The following is a 15,551-nucleotide window of genomic DNA, read 5'->3' as shown; positions in this document are numbered from 1 at the left end:
GGTGGGAAACACAGCTCCTGCACAAAAAATGACAGGAGGGACAGGATACTAGAAACTTGATTTCCACTTTTAAGATCATGACCTTACCAAGATACCAACCCCAGAAGGCTCTTTTTACACTAGTTCCACTTAAATCTGTCTATATAGGGGCTGCACAAGACACAGCCCTTCCTTAATTCTGTAGGTGAAGAGCGCACACATGTGCATGTGTCTGTATGCTATCAGTAAGCCTCAACAGCAACCAACCCCATTTGTGTGTTTGTTTGTTTGATGCTGGTTTCTTTCTGGCACAGCTCTGCGTCACTGGAGTTCCAGGGAAGGTGTACCATGTGGACAGCAAGGAGTGATGAATATTTAAGTTGTACAACACTGACCTACTCTCACCAAGAGTTTCAAACTTCCACCTCACAATACACTGCAGGAGATCACATAGAAATGCCCAACTGGCTGGATAGCAGCTGCAGTTCCAGTGCTAAGCCTGCCCTGCCTTTGGGCTTGTGCTGACAAGTCCCACTGCATGCAGCCAGGTATTACAGTGTGCAGCCACATAAACACAGCACTCAACACACACAAGTAAAATATTCACACTAAATAGGTTAAATTAGGGTAGCAGAAACTTTGTTTAAACAAACTTCTTATGAGCAAGGGAGACTTCAGCAGTCTCTCACACTTCACAAGTGTGGATCCTTCCCCCCTCGGGAACTCAAGGCAGAAGTCAGCTCAGACTCTTTCTGAGTGCCTTTACCTACCTATGATTTAACTGGAGATTACCCAGGCAGAAGTTTCTACAGAGAAAGTGAGATAGCACAATGACATTCCCTGTCTACCAAACTAAAAATGAAAACAAGAGCCTGCAAAACAAGGTCAATGATTACTCCATACTGATAAAAAATTCGTTTCCTAAACATGCAAAATGAGTGCATCAGGTTTGAACAGTAACTGCAAGCCAGAAACATCACAATTCCATCCCAATGTTATATATTCCACTACAGGACAAAACATTTTTCTTATCTGTGACATAAATGTAACTTCAAGTGTGGCAGCCATGCTAACACAGAAGACTTAAAATGCAATGGGCCACACAAGTATCACTTCATTATCATAAAGGGACAGTTTGGAAAACTGGCTGCATTTCAATGCTCTGTATGATGCAAAACTCCCCTCCTAAAAACAGTGCAAGCTAGAAATTGTACCTGATAGCACTAGACAGTACTCTCTCAAATCTCCACCTTAAGGTATTGCTAATCATATATAACAATGAGTGTTTTGATAAAGTTTCACTTCAGCTTAAACCCTGAAGCAGTTAAAACCTCACTGATTCATGCAGCCAAACAAAGTGCAGGAATCAGTCAGAAACAAGGATAAGCCTTACCCCAATAAATAATTTTTATCTCATCAAGCTCTTAAAATGTATGAATTTAATGCAGTAACAAACAGGAAAGACACAGGCATACATAATAAATGCTCGTAACAAAACAACATAGCATTATTTCAGTTAACTCACAAAATTCTGTTAGCAGCTTAGTCAATAGAAGCCTTGTTTCTCAAATGGCTGCATTTTAGATCCTAAACCAATAAATGATAATTAAAAAATGTAATGCTTAACAAAGTTAATCTGACTGCTGTATTTCATGGCATGCAAATCTTCTATCCTAAATTTTCTCAGAAGTGATGGGAAAATAAAAGTTCACAAGGTCTAACAGAGGGAATAACAGGCAGCACTTGGCTTTACTCAGTTCTGGAAAACTTCATTGTACTTGAAGTTTATATTAGCTATTTGAGGGTATCAGTGTGCACTGTAGAACAAATTGCTGATTTCAGTTGGTAACTGGTTCTTTATTAAGTTTCATTAGAGAGGAAAGAAATTCTTTTCCACTTACTACTAAAGGTTTTGTCTCTTCATTCCCACTTTTTTCTCTCTATGAACATAGCTAGTGGATTTAGAAACAGGATTTAAAATTGTTAGCCTGCAAAATAAAACATGATGAGACTAAACCAGACCATTAACAATCCTGGTTTAGATATGAAAGCTTACATGCAACCCCAATGCTGCCAGAAAAAACCTTTTGTATTTGCAGCCTGTGCAGGTACAAAAATGTTTAATATGACAGAAGTGTGGTTCTTCCAACACTGATAACTCTGAATATATAGATGATGTAAATAGCTGGCACATGGATTGTTTTAATTGTATCTCCTCCAGTTTCACAGTTTGTTTGACAAAAAATTTATGAGACCTTGCATCAAAGCTAACAAATCCTCGGGGTTTTGGCTAACTGTCTTAAAACAGGTAGTGTGATGAACTGCATTTAAATGAGATGATAAAATGATTTGTTTTAAAAGCCTTGATGTTGCTCTGAAGGTGGAGGGGCTGTAGGTATTGGAAATATAAATTTTTTTCTGAAGGTATATGCTGGCTGGGGCATTTGCTTCTTTGTCCCTGAAGGGCTAACACGTCTGGCCACATCTTCGTTAACTTGTGTAAGAATTGACAAAATATCTTCACCCCTACAGCCAAAAGGAGAGAAAAAAAAAAAAATTACTTATTAGTGAGCAGATGGCAATCCACTTAACATCTCCCTGACCAGCTAGAAGATACAGTATGAACATTTAAAACACAGAAAAGAAAACACATCCTTTTCTCCAAATTTCTCTTGTCCTCATTTGAGTCATATTAAAAACCTAAGACCTTTTCTTGCTCTGTCTTGCTTAATTCAACCAATAAAGAAAAATAGTGGAATAAAATATTTTTACCTATATCCACTCAAGAAACTGCGCCGCCTGAAGATTATAGATGTGAGGTCTTGAGTGTTTTTTCACAATGAACTTCACATTCTTCAGATTACATGTATGGTACTAGCAGTGTTAATGTAAATTTATCAGTGTAAAATAAAATCATCAGTTTAACTAATGCCGTCCACCTTAGAACATGGGTGGGTGTTCCTAGATGAACTGCCTTTGGAGAAGAAAAATTTAATCAGAGCACTAAGCCAATTATTTACCTTGGTACCAACAACTGTAGCTTGCTGCAGAGGGCCTGAATATACCAAGTACCCTCTTCAATGTGCCGGAAAGAGACGTAACCATCAACTGTGGCCATGCTTAGGAGGAAATCAGCCTCTTCAGGAATACTTTCAAAAAGAGGAAAGCTGTCTTGCATGGAAGACAGGTCAGAAGTTTGTGCACCAGTATCAACATAGACAGGACGCTGTATTTTGTTACCCTGGCATGCTTGGATAAAGAAGAGTTTGGGTTTTGCAGCCAGCTGGGGACATTGACTGGCAGTGAAGTGGGACATAAGGGTGCGTATTAATACAAGTTTCTCATCTGTCCCGTAGATTGCTCCTGACTCTCCATGAGATAGAATACAACATACAAAACAGTTCCTGTCTTCGTGATCTTGTAAATCCTGCCAAGTTTGCATGAGACTTCTAATATCCCCAGACGTCAGATCTGTGTATGTTCTCACATCCAGACCAAGCCATGTGAATACTCTCTCCAGTTGCTCTGTAAATAAATGAAAGATAAAAGGAAAATTTAAGGCAAGAGAGAAACATTTTATGAAGGCACCATGCAAGCTAATCTTGGAGGGGGAAAGACCTTACACCCTCACCCTTCTGCAGATTCATCCTCACACTAGTACCAACTAAAGGTTAACTGGAATAAAAAAAGACAGCATCAGCTCAAACACAGAGTTCCTGGGTTTTTCTAGAAAAGTTTCAGAAAATAGTGCATACATTGTCATTGTAAGTGAGCACACAAATGACACTTGAAAACATGAAGACTCTGCCCTTGCCCAGTTTCAGATAAGATCTTTTGAAAACTTCCTCACATCATTATTTTCCAGGTGCAGTTTTGACTATTAAGAGTTCCATACATAAGAGATAAATAGAGAAAACAGAACAAAGTAATGAGTTGCTTGATTATGGAATTTTGCATTATATTAGGGAGAATGATGGTTTAATTTAGTTTAGTTTTAGTTCTTTACTATAGCTGTAGATAAAGGATAAGTAAAAAGAGATTCTTAAAGTTATTCAAGAATGATCGAACTGAAAAACCCAGTGGTTACTTGTCCTTTAACCTTTCCTCCCCTAGGATACATAAATGACAATTTAACACTTATCAAATATTTTACTCTTTTAGAATATTAATTAACCATACACAATAAAATACAGAGCAATACTACATAATCAACTCACCTGGGGAAACAGAGACTAATCCTCCAAAAATCTCACTTCAGTAACTTACCAGCATCTTTGCAAGAACCCTTCCTCTGAGAACTATTGAAGTTAACATTATTAATAATGAGACAAAATCCTCTGTGTGGTCCATCCATTTTGTAGCTTGTCATATTCTGTGGAAAGGAGATGAAAAAAAGCTTACAGTTTCAACAAATTTATTCAACTTACTCATATTTCCTTAACATGTCTCAAAATTGGCATCCAGGAGTTAGAGGCACCTAAGACTGTGGGCTATTTTTGAACATTTGGAACTCAATGGTGCCTCCTTGTGTGAAAAAACATCAGTGGAACTCCAAGCACACTGTCACCATCCTATCAAACTGTAGAAGGAGGGTTTAGCATTTGGGTTCTCATCTGTATGCAAAAGGCAGGATTCAGCAGCCAAACTCTGCAATCTGAGTTGGTGATGGGGACAGCACTCCCCAACTGTTTCCAATGTCAAAACAGTATTTTAGCTTTGTGGCAGAGGATTCACAGTGGAACTGTAGGATGTTAGACATCTGAGTTAGTTTTTTTTGAGAACAGTAATGAGTACCTGGAGCAGGCGATTCATACTGATCCACTGGAAAAGGATGCAAGCAGAACAGAAATCTCAGAAGTGCATAAACCTACCACACTAGCAGTTTTTCTGCTAAGACTTAAAATTACCTCCCACTGTTAAAAAAGAACATTTTTAAAGCTTAAAAACTCCATCCACTGCAGTCCCTTCCTGCTCACTAGAGAGCAATACACCCCTCCTTTTGTGCATTTTAGTAGAACAAAATGAAGGCAGCGCTCCAAGTTCCTTCAACAGCTTTGCTACAGCAGTCCAAACATCAGGTGATGAAAGGATGTCATAGCACTGCACTTCAAAGAATTAAATTGCTATAAACAAATGGAGCAACTTGTTCCTTCAGTATCCATGGTCATCACAAAGTAAAGGCCAGAGGGAGATTTCAGTGGTTCCACTGCTGTGGTAAAGAGTGCACATAAGGCTTCTAAAGAGGGATCTCACAAAAGAGATCTCTTCTCATGTACCAAGACCTCTGCAATAGCTTACTAAAATCTCTTGCCTCCTTTTAATCTTTCTAACAAGGGCTTTGCATGCTACCCCTTATCACTTCTAATTTCAAGATGCCCTGAGGCCTTTTCTAAGCCAAATTAAAAAAGTGAGAACTGTGAAGCTCCATTTGTCTCTGTCTTGCACATTCTACTGCCATCTCCAAAATGCACAACTTAGACAAATGCAAACTGTTTTTGCCTTTATCAGGACAATAAGCACATGCACTGGTGTGTGAATAACTTCGAAGGTATTATGCCCATTTTGCCTACAACACACCTTTCAATATTGCCAAATTTCTAGCCTCCAAGGTTAAAATATTCTTTGAAACATGCCAATTTGTCAGTCAAGTCAAGAAACTTTACGAGACATACAGATATCTCACATGTCCTTGCATGATGTCATTTGAGAGAGGATGAAGACCTCACATCTCTAGGTATTCAAAAAGGATTTAAGAGATTGTCTCAAACCTTGGATTCATCTTCTACATTGCTGAATTCTCCACGCAGCTCCAGGTTTAGTTCAGGGAAGGCTTGCGTAAAATTAGCTGCCTTGTTATCTAGAAAAAACCCCAGCATAGATATTTATGAAGATAAATCCAATATTTGTGGACGTAGCAAAAAGGAGTTTAGCTACAATACATCCCTTTTTGTATTTGAAATACTGTTTCATTGAAAGGAATGATTCCTCCATACAAGACAGCATGGTCATAGTCAATGGATCTATTCTGAACGTTTTCCAGTTATTTTTATTACATATATTTTTGTGACAAAGGCAAAGCTTCTATTTGTATTGAAACTGCAGAACAAAGATATCCATGGTACAAGGATAGATTCTACCCAAGACATTCAAATTAATTTTTCATCTGGAAATCAGCTTAGAAATTAACTGTATTTATGAAGACCCCTGAATCACTTATAAATCTCATATTTTCTTAATATAAGAACAGAAATCACCTGTATGCTCATAGCCCATGTACCAGACACATATGCACACACACAGTTTGTCTTGCCAGCCTATTAGTAGGCAACTGCCTTTATGTAGTGCACATTCATAGATCACACAGTGCCTTTTACAGGACAGTCGTCATCATCTCAATACTATTAATGGGGAAATGGAGAAGTGTGACATAACTATAAAGGGATTTTCAGTTTCCCAGCCTGTTCTGTATGTGCTGGGCTGCTCTGTGTGGCCTCAGATATTCCAGCACATCCCTGTTTTTCATGGATTCAGCTAGGAAATAATGCAAGCCAGGAATTGCTACACCAGATTTATGCCACTCTAGCTCCTGTTTCAGCAATACACACATATGACCTTAAGTTCAGTTGCCCAGACCCAACTAGTACTTTCTGCATTTTAGCAAACCTACTCCTAGACTATGAATTTCTCACCTTTTGCCTTTTTGTAGCACTTTATTGTCTCCAGGAGATCAGGTGAAACGGTCACGCAGACATCCTCCAGTATCTGTACATTGTCTTTAGTTAAAAGACCCTGTTTTTCCAATAAAATCAGCAAATCCAAAGCAGACTGACAGCCAAAAGGAGAGAGTAAAATATAATTATTGTTCCTTAGAAATCAAAACATGCCTCTCAGCCCTGTCTGTCTCAAACAATCACATTATTATCTGCTTTTCTCCCTACCAACAAGGACCAAACAGTCAATTTTACATCACTGTTGAAGCACAAATGTTGCTTCATGGAAAGCCACTGGTTGTGTTATTATTTGGTATGGTCTTTTTTAAACAGATTCACCCAAACTGTATTAATGACTCTTGGCTTCAAGAAGGCTTCACTGCTGTGAAACAGTACCAATGACACATGGACATGAATCTCCCTTGCATATGGCTCAAGCAGGACAAAGATTTGATTTGTCACTTTTTTATAATCTGATGCTAGACAGTGAACTGTCAGTGACTGACTGACCTTGGCACAAGGGACCAAATTCTACTCTTAACCTGTCAACATCTTCCTTCTTGCTATCCCTATGAACACAACCAGCCTAGCTGCATATTATAGCTCTATTCTGCCAAACACTTTTCACACTTCTGCTCCTATTTCCCACCTTCCTTCCCTTCCCACCATAAACACATTTGGCTCACTCCTCACATACAAGAGTTATCCATCGCTTTGGAAGATGATTTTGCAGGAGGAATATGATTTCCTTCAACATCTCATTGGTGATATTCTCTGACAGTTCATACAGCATCTGCCTGTAACAGAGATCCAGTGAGATAAAAGTGGAACAGAAGATGGTGTAAAAACCAAAGGCAATCTAAGAACTCAAAAATGGAAAGGAAAACAGTATGGCATAGATAGCAGTAATGGAGGGAATAGATTTCCACTGCAAGCTTACCTGTATGGAGATACTCTTCCCTTCTCATGCAGACGTTCTTGTACTTTCTCCTTGGTGTAACCAAGTTTCTCGAGCAAGGTGTGACATTTAATTCTGTATAAGAGTTCAGCTAGTAGGAAAGTGTCTTCTGCATTCAGATATTCCTGAGCCATAAGAAGCTTAAAGATGTCTAGTGCTGACTTCACACCTTCTAGTTTTCTGAGGTGGAGCAAGTCAGTACAGAGAAATTTTAAAGCTTCTACATCTTCAGTCACCAGATTTTCGCTAATAAGCAAAAGCTGCTGATGGAACTTCAAGCTGACATCATCCTCCATGTTGCTGGAACAACAGTCTCTCTGCCTGAAAGCAAAAAGCAAACACTAGTAACACTTGCATCTTCAATATAGCAATCCTTCTACTGAAATTTTACCCAATGACTGCTTGGAAGCCCTGAATTACCTTTTAATAAATAAAGGTTTTAAATAAATTTGAAATTTACTTCCTTCTCTAAATACAAGACTACAAAAAAGACCAGATTTGGCAGAAGCTCCAAACAACCCAGTCTATAATTGAAGTTAGCTCTTGTCTGAGCAAAAAACTGTGCTGGATGACCTCAAGGTCTGAGTTTCCTGTTCTTTTAAACATCTTCCACATTTAGATCTTCGCTTCTCTCCATTGCAACTGGGAGGAGTCCCTGCAGTAACTTATTACAACTATTGATGGAGACAGCACAGTGGTTCATGCATATTCTTTGATCCATAGTCCAAGGGCTTCTTTTCTGGCTGTAGCACGGAGGTGTTCCTCTGTTACAAGGCTGACACCCAAGCTGAAGCTGTGGAATATCCATTCACTCCCAGTCGTATCTTGCTTCCAGGTTGTATATGACGTTTGGCATAGAAAAACCCTTATAAGCCTCCCTTACAAGTAAATTTCAGTTAAAATGTAATAGCACTCAATGCTCAGTCTAAATAGGCTCTGCACAAGCAACTCAGTCTTACTGAGGTTTAATAGAGACTGATCAACCTTCCACTACACCAACTTCTTCCCTGTAGCCTAGGCAGTTCTATTCTGCCCATGGAAGGTTAAATAGGTAAAAAGGTGCTTCAGTGCCTTCTGGCTGGTAGGTCTTCAATCTTATGTTTAGAACAGCTGGAAGCAAAGGTTTCTACATGAGGAAGCACAAGAAAAGTATCAGGAAAGCAAAGAAGGGACAGCACCTATGAATCCAAAACCTTTGAAACACCTGGGAGGAGAAAAACCAAAGAGGATATCATAACCTGTGGGGGCACAGAGGAGCCTTCTTTTCCCTGTGCTCAATAACTCCAGTTCTCAGCCTGTCTTCACAAACAGAGGTGCTCCATCCCCCAATCATCTTCATGGCCCTCCTCTGGACCCACTCCATCAGGTCCCCATCTTTCCAATGCTGAGGACCCCAGAGCTGGATGCACTCCAGGGGGGGTCTCACAAGGGCAGAATAGAGGGGCAGAATCACCTTCCTCGACCTGCTGCCGATGCTGTTTTTGATGGGGACAGTCTTTTGGGCTGTGAGTGCACACTGTTGGCTCATGTCCAGCTTTTCATCCACAATAACCCCCCAAGTCCTTCTTTGCAAAGCTGCTCTCAGTGGCTTCTTCTCCCAGTCTGTATTCATATCTGGGATTGCACTGACCCAGGTGCAGCACCTTGATCCCGCTCAAATTCCTTCATCTACCTTTAAAATAGTTTCCAAGTCCGTCTTGCTACCATTCTTGGAAAAGTTTTTTCATTTCAGACATTTCCTGCTTGAGTTTGGAATACCTTCAAGACTTCTCCTCACTTGCTAGGTGTCCATAAGCTTTCCTCCCTGCCTCTGGACGGAGGGCAGGCTGGGCTGGCCTGGCCACCTCTCCCAGCACTACAATGATACCGCCAGCTCACCCGCTGCTCAGCGTACTGCTATGGGGTTTTTAGAATCCTCTATCACTTCATGCATTTTACAGGTCACTGAAAAACATCATGGTAAAAACCAAGAGTCCTAAAGCAAAGGAAAGCGAGCAAAGAATCCGGTAAAACTGGGTGATGCTGAACACCCACCACCAACACACGGGGGCGCAGGATGTGCTCTCTGCCCAGGCTTGGCGCGGCTCACTCGCACATTCACAGCTGGGCTGGCAGGGCATCCACACAGAAAAGTAACGAATCCGCGTCTCTTACGTATGCTTTTGAGATATAGCCTCAGAAAAGGAAAATCGTATAAAATAAACAAGATAAGGATTGTAAAATTACCTTTCTCTTTTTCTTTATAAAGTTTTACTGACTGGAGCACTGCCCCAAAGATTTAAATATAATGCAAAGGCCCGGAGCGCCCGGGATGCCGGGAGCTCAGCCCGCAGGCCCACGTGGGAGAGGAGCATCCCGGAGGCCGCGCGGGCAGCCGGGAGCAGCCACACAAAACGAGAGCGGGAGTTAGGCTCTGGGCTCGGGAGATGGAGCCTTCCTTCGTTCCCTCTCAATTTCAGCCCCCCTTTTTGGTACCTCTCACACGAATTCCAATCCCGAGCCCTCTCCCCGCAGCTATCCCGGGCAGCGCTTCGCGGCTCCTTTCGCGGTCACCCTGCCGCGGGCCGGCGGGGCGTGCCCAGTGCCCGCCCGAGGCAGGAGGCGGTGCCAGCAGCAGAGCGGAAAGCGGGACGAGGTGGATGTGAGGGAAGGAGCCGGGGCACGTGCCGGGAGCGGGCAGGGCTGCCAGCGGCCGCGGGGCTCGCAGGAAGCGCGGCGGCGCCGCCCTGCCCCGCCGGGGAACGCTCCAGGGGACCCGGGAAAAAGCTTCCGGCAGCGCCAACGGTGCGAAGTGCAAGTCGTGACTAGTAATTCGTCTCGCTTTTGCTGCCAAGCCATTTTAAAGCAGGCTACCTCGCAAAAGGGCCTCAAACATTTTAGGCACATTATTTTTTTTGTTTTCCCACTGGAAGGACGCTTGAAGAGCAGTGCTTGTGGGAGAGGGCCGCCATACCATTTGTATGCGGGTCTGTGTGTCCGCTGCAGTAACGGGAGGAGGAGGAAAGTGAGCAGACTCTGCTCAGCGCAGGCTCCTCGGGGCCTTCAGCATCTCCGGGGTCATCCGTACCCCGCACATGCTCGGGTCAATGGAGAGAGGATGGGAAGTGTCTCCTTGCTCATGCCAAAAGTTGTTGCCCAACACACCAAGAGCAGCCGAGTTACCTGTTGAAATTATAAGGCTTGCTGTCCTTTATTAAGTCAGCTCATTTTTATAGAGCTGGAGAAATTCACAGACAAATGTAACAAGTTATAGAGGTCTACAGGATAAACAGACCAAGAATTTCAGAGTTATTCTATGGTCTAGAGGGAGACAGGGACAATCAGTCAACTGCATACAGAAATTTTATTCAGAATATCAGCTTGAAACCCAGCATTTGAATTGAATTATAGTGTCTTATTGTTTCTAATACAGAAGCTGAAAAATAGACATTCTTCAAACCAGCCACAGAAAAGCTGTCAAATAATTCAGTATGGGGGATTTAGTTTAAATGGAACACAGATCATCCACACAGACAGCAGCCTCCTTTCAGCCATACCATCTTGCATGTCAGAAACTTAAAAACTCTGGAGACCAGAAAAGAATTCTCAGAAACTCCCATAAAAAGCTTCTCTGACTCAGGTATCTGTAATAGGAGTCACTTCTTACGCAGAGTTGAAAGGGGAGATCAGCCATACAACATGTTCCATCTACAAGTGCTAGCACTGTAACTTCCTCTTGAACATAACTTCTTTTTTTGGATGATGAGTTGACAACCACTGTAATACACAAATATGTAACAGTGCAAAGTAAACTTAATTTATGGCTCAGCCACGTCAGTGTAGGTGGCTGAGAAAAACCATGCAACTTAAATATGGGACAAACCACTGAATCTCCTGCCTCATAAATACACCTTCCGAGCCACTTAAAGGCATCACTTATATTCTGCCAATTCTCTTTCCCCTCTTCCATATATACAGCACATACAGAACTACAGAAATTTCTATTCCAATTATCAGAAACCAAACCTGAAATTAAGTGCCATGGAGCAGTGACTTTGACAGCCTTATTCCAAGCTCTGACAACGCAGGAGCAGAGTAACTTGTTTTATCTCCTTCAATAGTAGACTCTGAAAACTAGACATTTTGGCAGTCCAAGACCATGAAATTTCACCAGCATGTCACTCTTTATGTTCTTGTGTTAACACCCTAAAATCATGATGAATCCAAAATTCTCTTCCCCCTTTTCTTTTGGCTAAAGGATCATTTAACCTGAAATAATTTCACTATCTGCAATACACGGAGAACTTGATGCAGTCCACACCCTTCATCCATTTCTAGACTTAAATTTTATGTGTGCAGTACAGCAAGAAGAGACAGTCCCTATCATGTGTATGGAGGGACATAGAAACCTGCTAAGTGTTTTGGAGGGGAGGCCCTATGAGGAGAGGCTGAGGTCACTTGGTTTGTTCAGCCTGGAGGAGACTGAGGGGAGACCTCACTGCAGTCTTCAACACCCTCATGAGGAGAAGCAGAGGGGCAGAGGTATTGACTGCTTGTCTCTGGTGACCAGTGACAGGCCTCGAGAAATGAAACTGTGTCAGGGGAGAGCTAGGTTAGATTTTAGAAAGAGGTTCTTCACCCAGAGGGTGGTTGGGCACTGGAACATGCTCTCCAGGGAATAGTCACAGTGCCAACCCTGACAGAGCTCAAACAACTTTTGGACAACACTGTCAGGTACATGGTGGGATTCTTGGTGTGTCCTGTGCAGGGCCAGGAGTTCAACTCAGTGATCCTGATGGGTCACTTCTAACTCAGCATATTCTATGAGTCTATGATTCTATAAGCTATGGGAGAAGTGACAGACAACTGCCATCACAAAATTCCTGCATAAAAACTCACTACTTCTCACTAAGCAGCAGGTACAGGGAATCAGCCTACCCAAATACCACTCTTGAAAGAGGTGTCAAGGCAATAAATACTGCTTAGGTGAATGATTATAGTTTGAGCACTGCTATGGTTTAAGAATCTACTGAGGATTAAAACATCAACATAAAAAAATCGGTATCTGACAGCCATGAATGCTGCACAATACATGTTTGTCCCCACAACTCTCTAGAGGGTTGTAATCACTTCCAACCAAGCAGCCATATACAAAGAGACTCCCTCCCTTTTCCACTGAAAGGGTTAATTACATGAGCCTCTAGTTTTCAAAACAGCATTTCTGCATAATTTCTTAATGAAATGGACTTTACTTACTGTGTCTTGCAGTAAGGCAAAGAACATACATACTTCTTAACCTTCAAACCAAACTTACATTGTCACATGTAAAAGCAGAATATATCCTACTGTTAATATTTTAAGTAAATAGTTTATTTAGCATTACTCAAAACCCCCCAACCAACCAATCCACAAAACATCAACCAACTCACCACATCATTAGAGTCTGTAAGGATAGACACTATTATTCTCACTTCCTTTTTCCTGTTTTCTTCTCCTTCCAATATTGATACTGTATTTCTCCTCCAAATCGTCTTTCCCCTACTTGTTCTTCTCTTGATGCTCTCTACCATTCCCCTTCTTGTTCCTGCTTAAAATTTCCACATTTCTTTTCCTCATCTACCTCCTCTTGGTTCCATTCTCCCTGCTTTTGGTTGTCTATAGGGTAGCAGAAGTGCTCATCAAATGCAAAAGCTAGTAAGGGAAATGGGAAAGTGAAATTAATTTGTGAAGATCACATTTATTAACATCACTTAGATATCCAACTTGAAACGGCATCTTATTTCTACAACCACAGGAAATGTTCCACTATCTGCTTCATTTATCAGGCACCACAGGAAGTAACTTCTAAGATTCCATATCTGTCATTTTTGTATCCTTCTCTTTTTCCATTAAAAAACATAACCAGAAACCAAGCAAGGCACACCAAGGCCTTCATTTTTTTTCCTGGATAGGAGACTATATTATGAGGAAAAATTAAATACTTACAAGTGGTCTACTTTATTGTCACTAAGTTCAGGGACAATAAACTTTAATACACCCCATACAAGTTATACTGTTATACAACAAGCAGGTTAACTGAACTTTTCATGTTAGGTAATTGCTACATTGGAGAAAAATTTTTGTATTTAAAACAATTTTCACTTTTTTTCACAAGAACAAAAGCACTTGAAAAAAAAATAAATTAATAGAGGCATATTCTTTTTCATAAGGAATAGCAGTGAGGATGGGGTGTTTAACATAATCCAGTCTTAAGGGCCCATGGCTGCTACACACATTTAAGCTCAAATATTTTAAAGTATCTTTTTACCACTATGCCTGGTGCAGTGAATGTGAATCACGTTTCAGCTTCCACAAAGTATCTGACAAAATCCCACATTTTTTTAACTGTGTGGCAGATTACTGTTATGTCCGGTCACATGTAGACTCATTTTTGCATCAGCAGAAAACATACTTGGCCCAAAGCATGGCAGACTGTCTCATTTATTAACACAGAATGTGTGCTGTGGACAGTTCTGACAATGCAATCTTTAATGTGCAGCAAGAAGGCAGAATCCAGATTATTGAAAAGACCATCTCTCTTTCCTTTCTGTTTTGCCAGTCTATAGAGGCATGCAAGGCAGCACTTGTTAGCAAAGATCTGGCATTACTGGGTAGGAATGCTTTCCTGAGACATTTGCCACTATTAGGTGCCAGGGAAAGTAATCCATGCATTTCAGTGGTTTGGGCTGGCTTGTATTTGTTTAAGGATTAACTGCTAATAGGTATGTTAAGAACCACCAATGAAACAATAAAAACACTTGTTTTTTCTTGGAAAACACAACAGCTATATGGTGTAGACCTCTTTCCACTCTGTTATATTCAGTAGCAAGATCTGTTGCAGTGCTATACAATAGCTACCATTCTCATCCAAGCTTTCAGAGACTACTATACTAAAATACAAAATCTAGTGTCTTAGCACACTAAAATGCTCGTAAATTCCTGTGTTTGGAAGCAACAGGCACTTTAGATATACATGAAGTAACAATGCATAAAGTAAATATATGCATGAAACTGTTTGCATCATAGCAAACGCTTCTTGTTAACCATTTCAGATATGTACTTTGTAACAGCAGTTAAGTGGGGAAAAAAAGTTTCTTCCTCAGTGTGTGCTGGAGCAGAAGTGAGTATTGTTGGCTTGGGTCAGCGGTCATATTCCAATCGTAAACTTTTTTGTTCAGTTCCATATGAATAGATAATAGGCAGAGTTTCCTGCAGCAACAAAAGAAAGTGTTCCATTAGAGAATGATGCAAGACAACATTTAAGAATTCAAAAGAGACAAGAAAACCTTAGATTCAGCAAGGAGAAAGTTTGCAATTTCAGTCTTTACGGCAGAGGCAAGACCTCTAAAATGCAAGGCTGTACATGCATTTTGAGACAAACTCTTATGACCCAAATCATTGTTGTAATGTTAATTATGCTGACATGACGATCTGCGATTTCATGACAAGGCTTTAGGGTTTGTAAAAAGGTACTAAATGTGAGCATTGCAATTACCTTGAGTAACAGTTCCTTGTTAGATCAGTTGTATAAATAAAACCTTTGTTGGTAAGTTATATATCCAAATGTATCTGCCTTTTTCTCAGATTCCTTTTGATCTCTTTAAATAGACAAAAGTCTTCTGACAGTTTAAATTCAAGATTACATATTGGCAATCTATTGGCTCTGCGAGCAAAGGGTTAATTAAATTTAGAGAAAGTAAAAAATCCTTCCCTCTCTACTGCCTTTTTCCTGAACTTAAGCACTGACTTTTTATATTCGCAAGCAGAGCTCTTATTGGTACATGGCAATGCTCAATTTAACAGAAGCCTTGAATGTGCCTTTTTATCTTGGAGAAGGAAGATTCCCAATCCTGTCTAAAGCACTGACATACATTATCCAGGACAGG

At 40.8% G+C, this 15,551-nt stretch overlaps 2 protein-coding genes across 8 annotated transcripts in view; both read right to left on the bottom strand.

Moving 5' to 3' along the window:
* Positions 1 to 277: 277 nt before the first annotated feature.
* On the bottom strand, positions 278 to 13,140 carry CASP10 (caspase 10). 3 transcript variants are annotated; one of them, XM_032114286.1, is made up of 8 exons: positions 13,056 to 13,140; positions 7,630 to 7,968; positions 7,387 to 7,486; positions 6,669 to 6,804; positions 5,748 to 5,836; positions 4,246 to 4,351; positions 3,000 to 3,504; positions 278 to 2,505 (listed from the first exon to the last, which is right to left on the bottom strand). In XM_032114286.1, the coding sequence occupies exons 1-8, from the start codon at positions 13,061 to 13,063 to the stop codon at positions 2,334 to 2,336; spliced, it is 1,455 nt and encodes a 484-aa protein (XP_031970177.1). In that variant the 5' UTR covers positions 13,064 to 13,140; the 3' UTR covers positions 278 to 2,333. The 3 variants fall into 3 exon arrangements, with proteins under 3 accessions (XP_031970177.1, XP_031970179.1, XP_031970178.1); XM_032114288.1 differs by lacking the exon at positions 13,056 to 13,140 and adding an exon at positions 9,874 to 10,349; XM_032114287.1 differs by lacking the exon at positions 13,056 to 13,140 and adding an exon at positions 10,123 to 10,349.
* Positions 10,975 to 15,551, bottom strand: part of CFLAR (CASP8 and FADD like apoptosis regulator) — a 17,545-nt gene continuing 12,968 nt past the window's right edge. For 4 of the 5 annotated variants that reach the window (XM_032114290.1, XM_032114293.1, XM_032114289.1 and 1 more), the window contains one exon: positions 10,975 to 14,874. In XM_032114290.1, the coding sequence (XP_031970181.1) occupies positions 14,739 to 14,874 (136 nt within the window). In that variant the 3' untranslated portion in view covers positions 10,975 to 14,738. The remainder of the gene's footprint in view (positions 14,875 to 15,551) is intronic. The other variant, XM_032114292.1, reaches the window with a different exon arrangement.

Source organism: Corvus moneduloides, chromosome 7, assembly GCF_009650955.1.
Source record: "Corvus moneduloides isolate bCorMon1 chromosome 7, bCorMon1.pri, whole genome shotgun sequence".
Taxonomy (NCBI): Eukaryota; Metazoa; Chordata; class Aves; order Passeriformes; family Corvidae; genus Corvus; species Corvus moneduloides.
Note: the sequence above shows the minus strand (reverse complement) of the source record. Positions and strands in the feature narration are given on the sequence as shown.

Coding starts and splice junctions, on each gene's coding strand:
- CASP10 (XM_032114286.1), bottom strand. Junction 7,487..7,629: donor GGAAGAGTATCTCCATACAG/GTAAGCTTGCAG, acceptor TCTCTGTTACAG/GCAGATGCTGTATGAACTGT. Junction 5,837..6,668: donor GTGCTACAAAAAGGCAAAAG/GTGAGAAATTCA, acceptor GGTTTTTTCTAG/ATAACAAGGCAGCTAATTTT.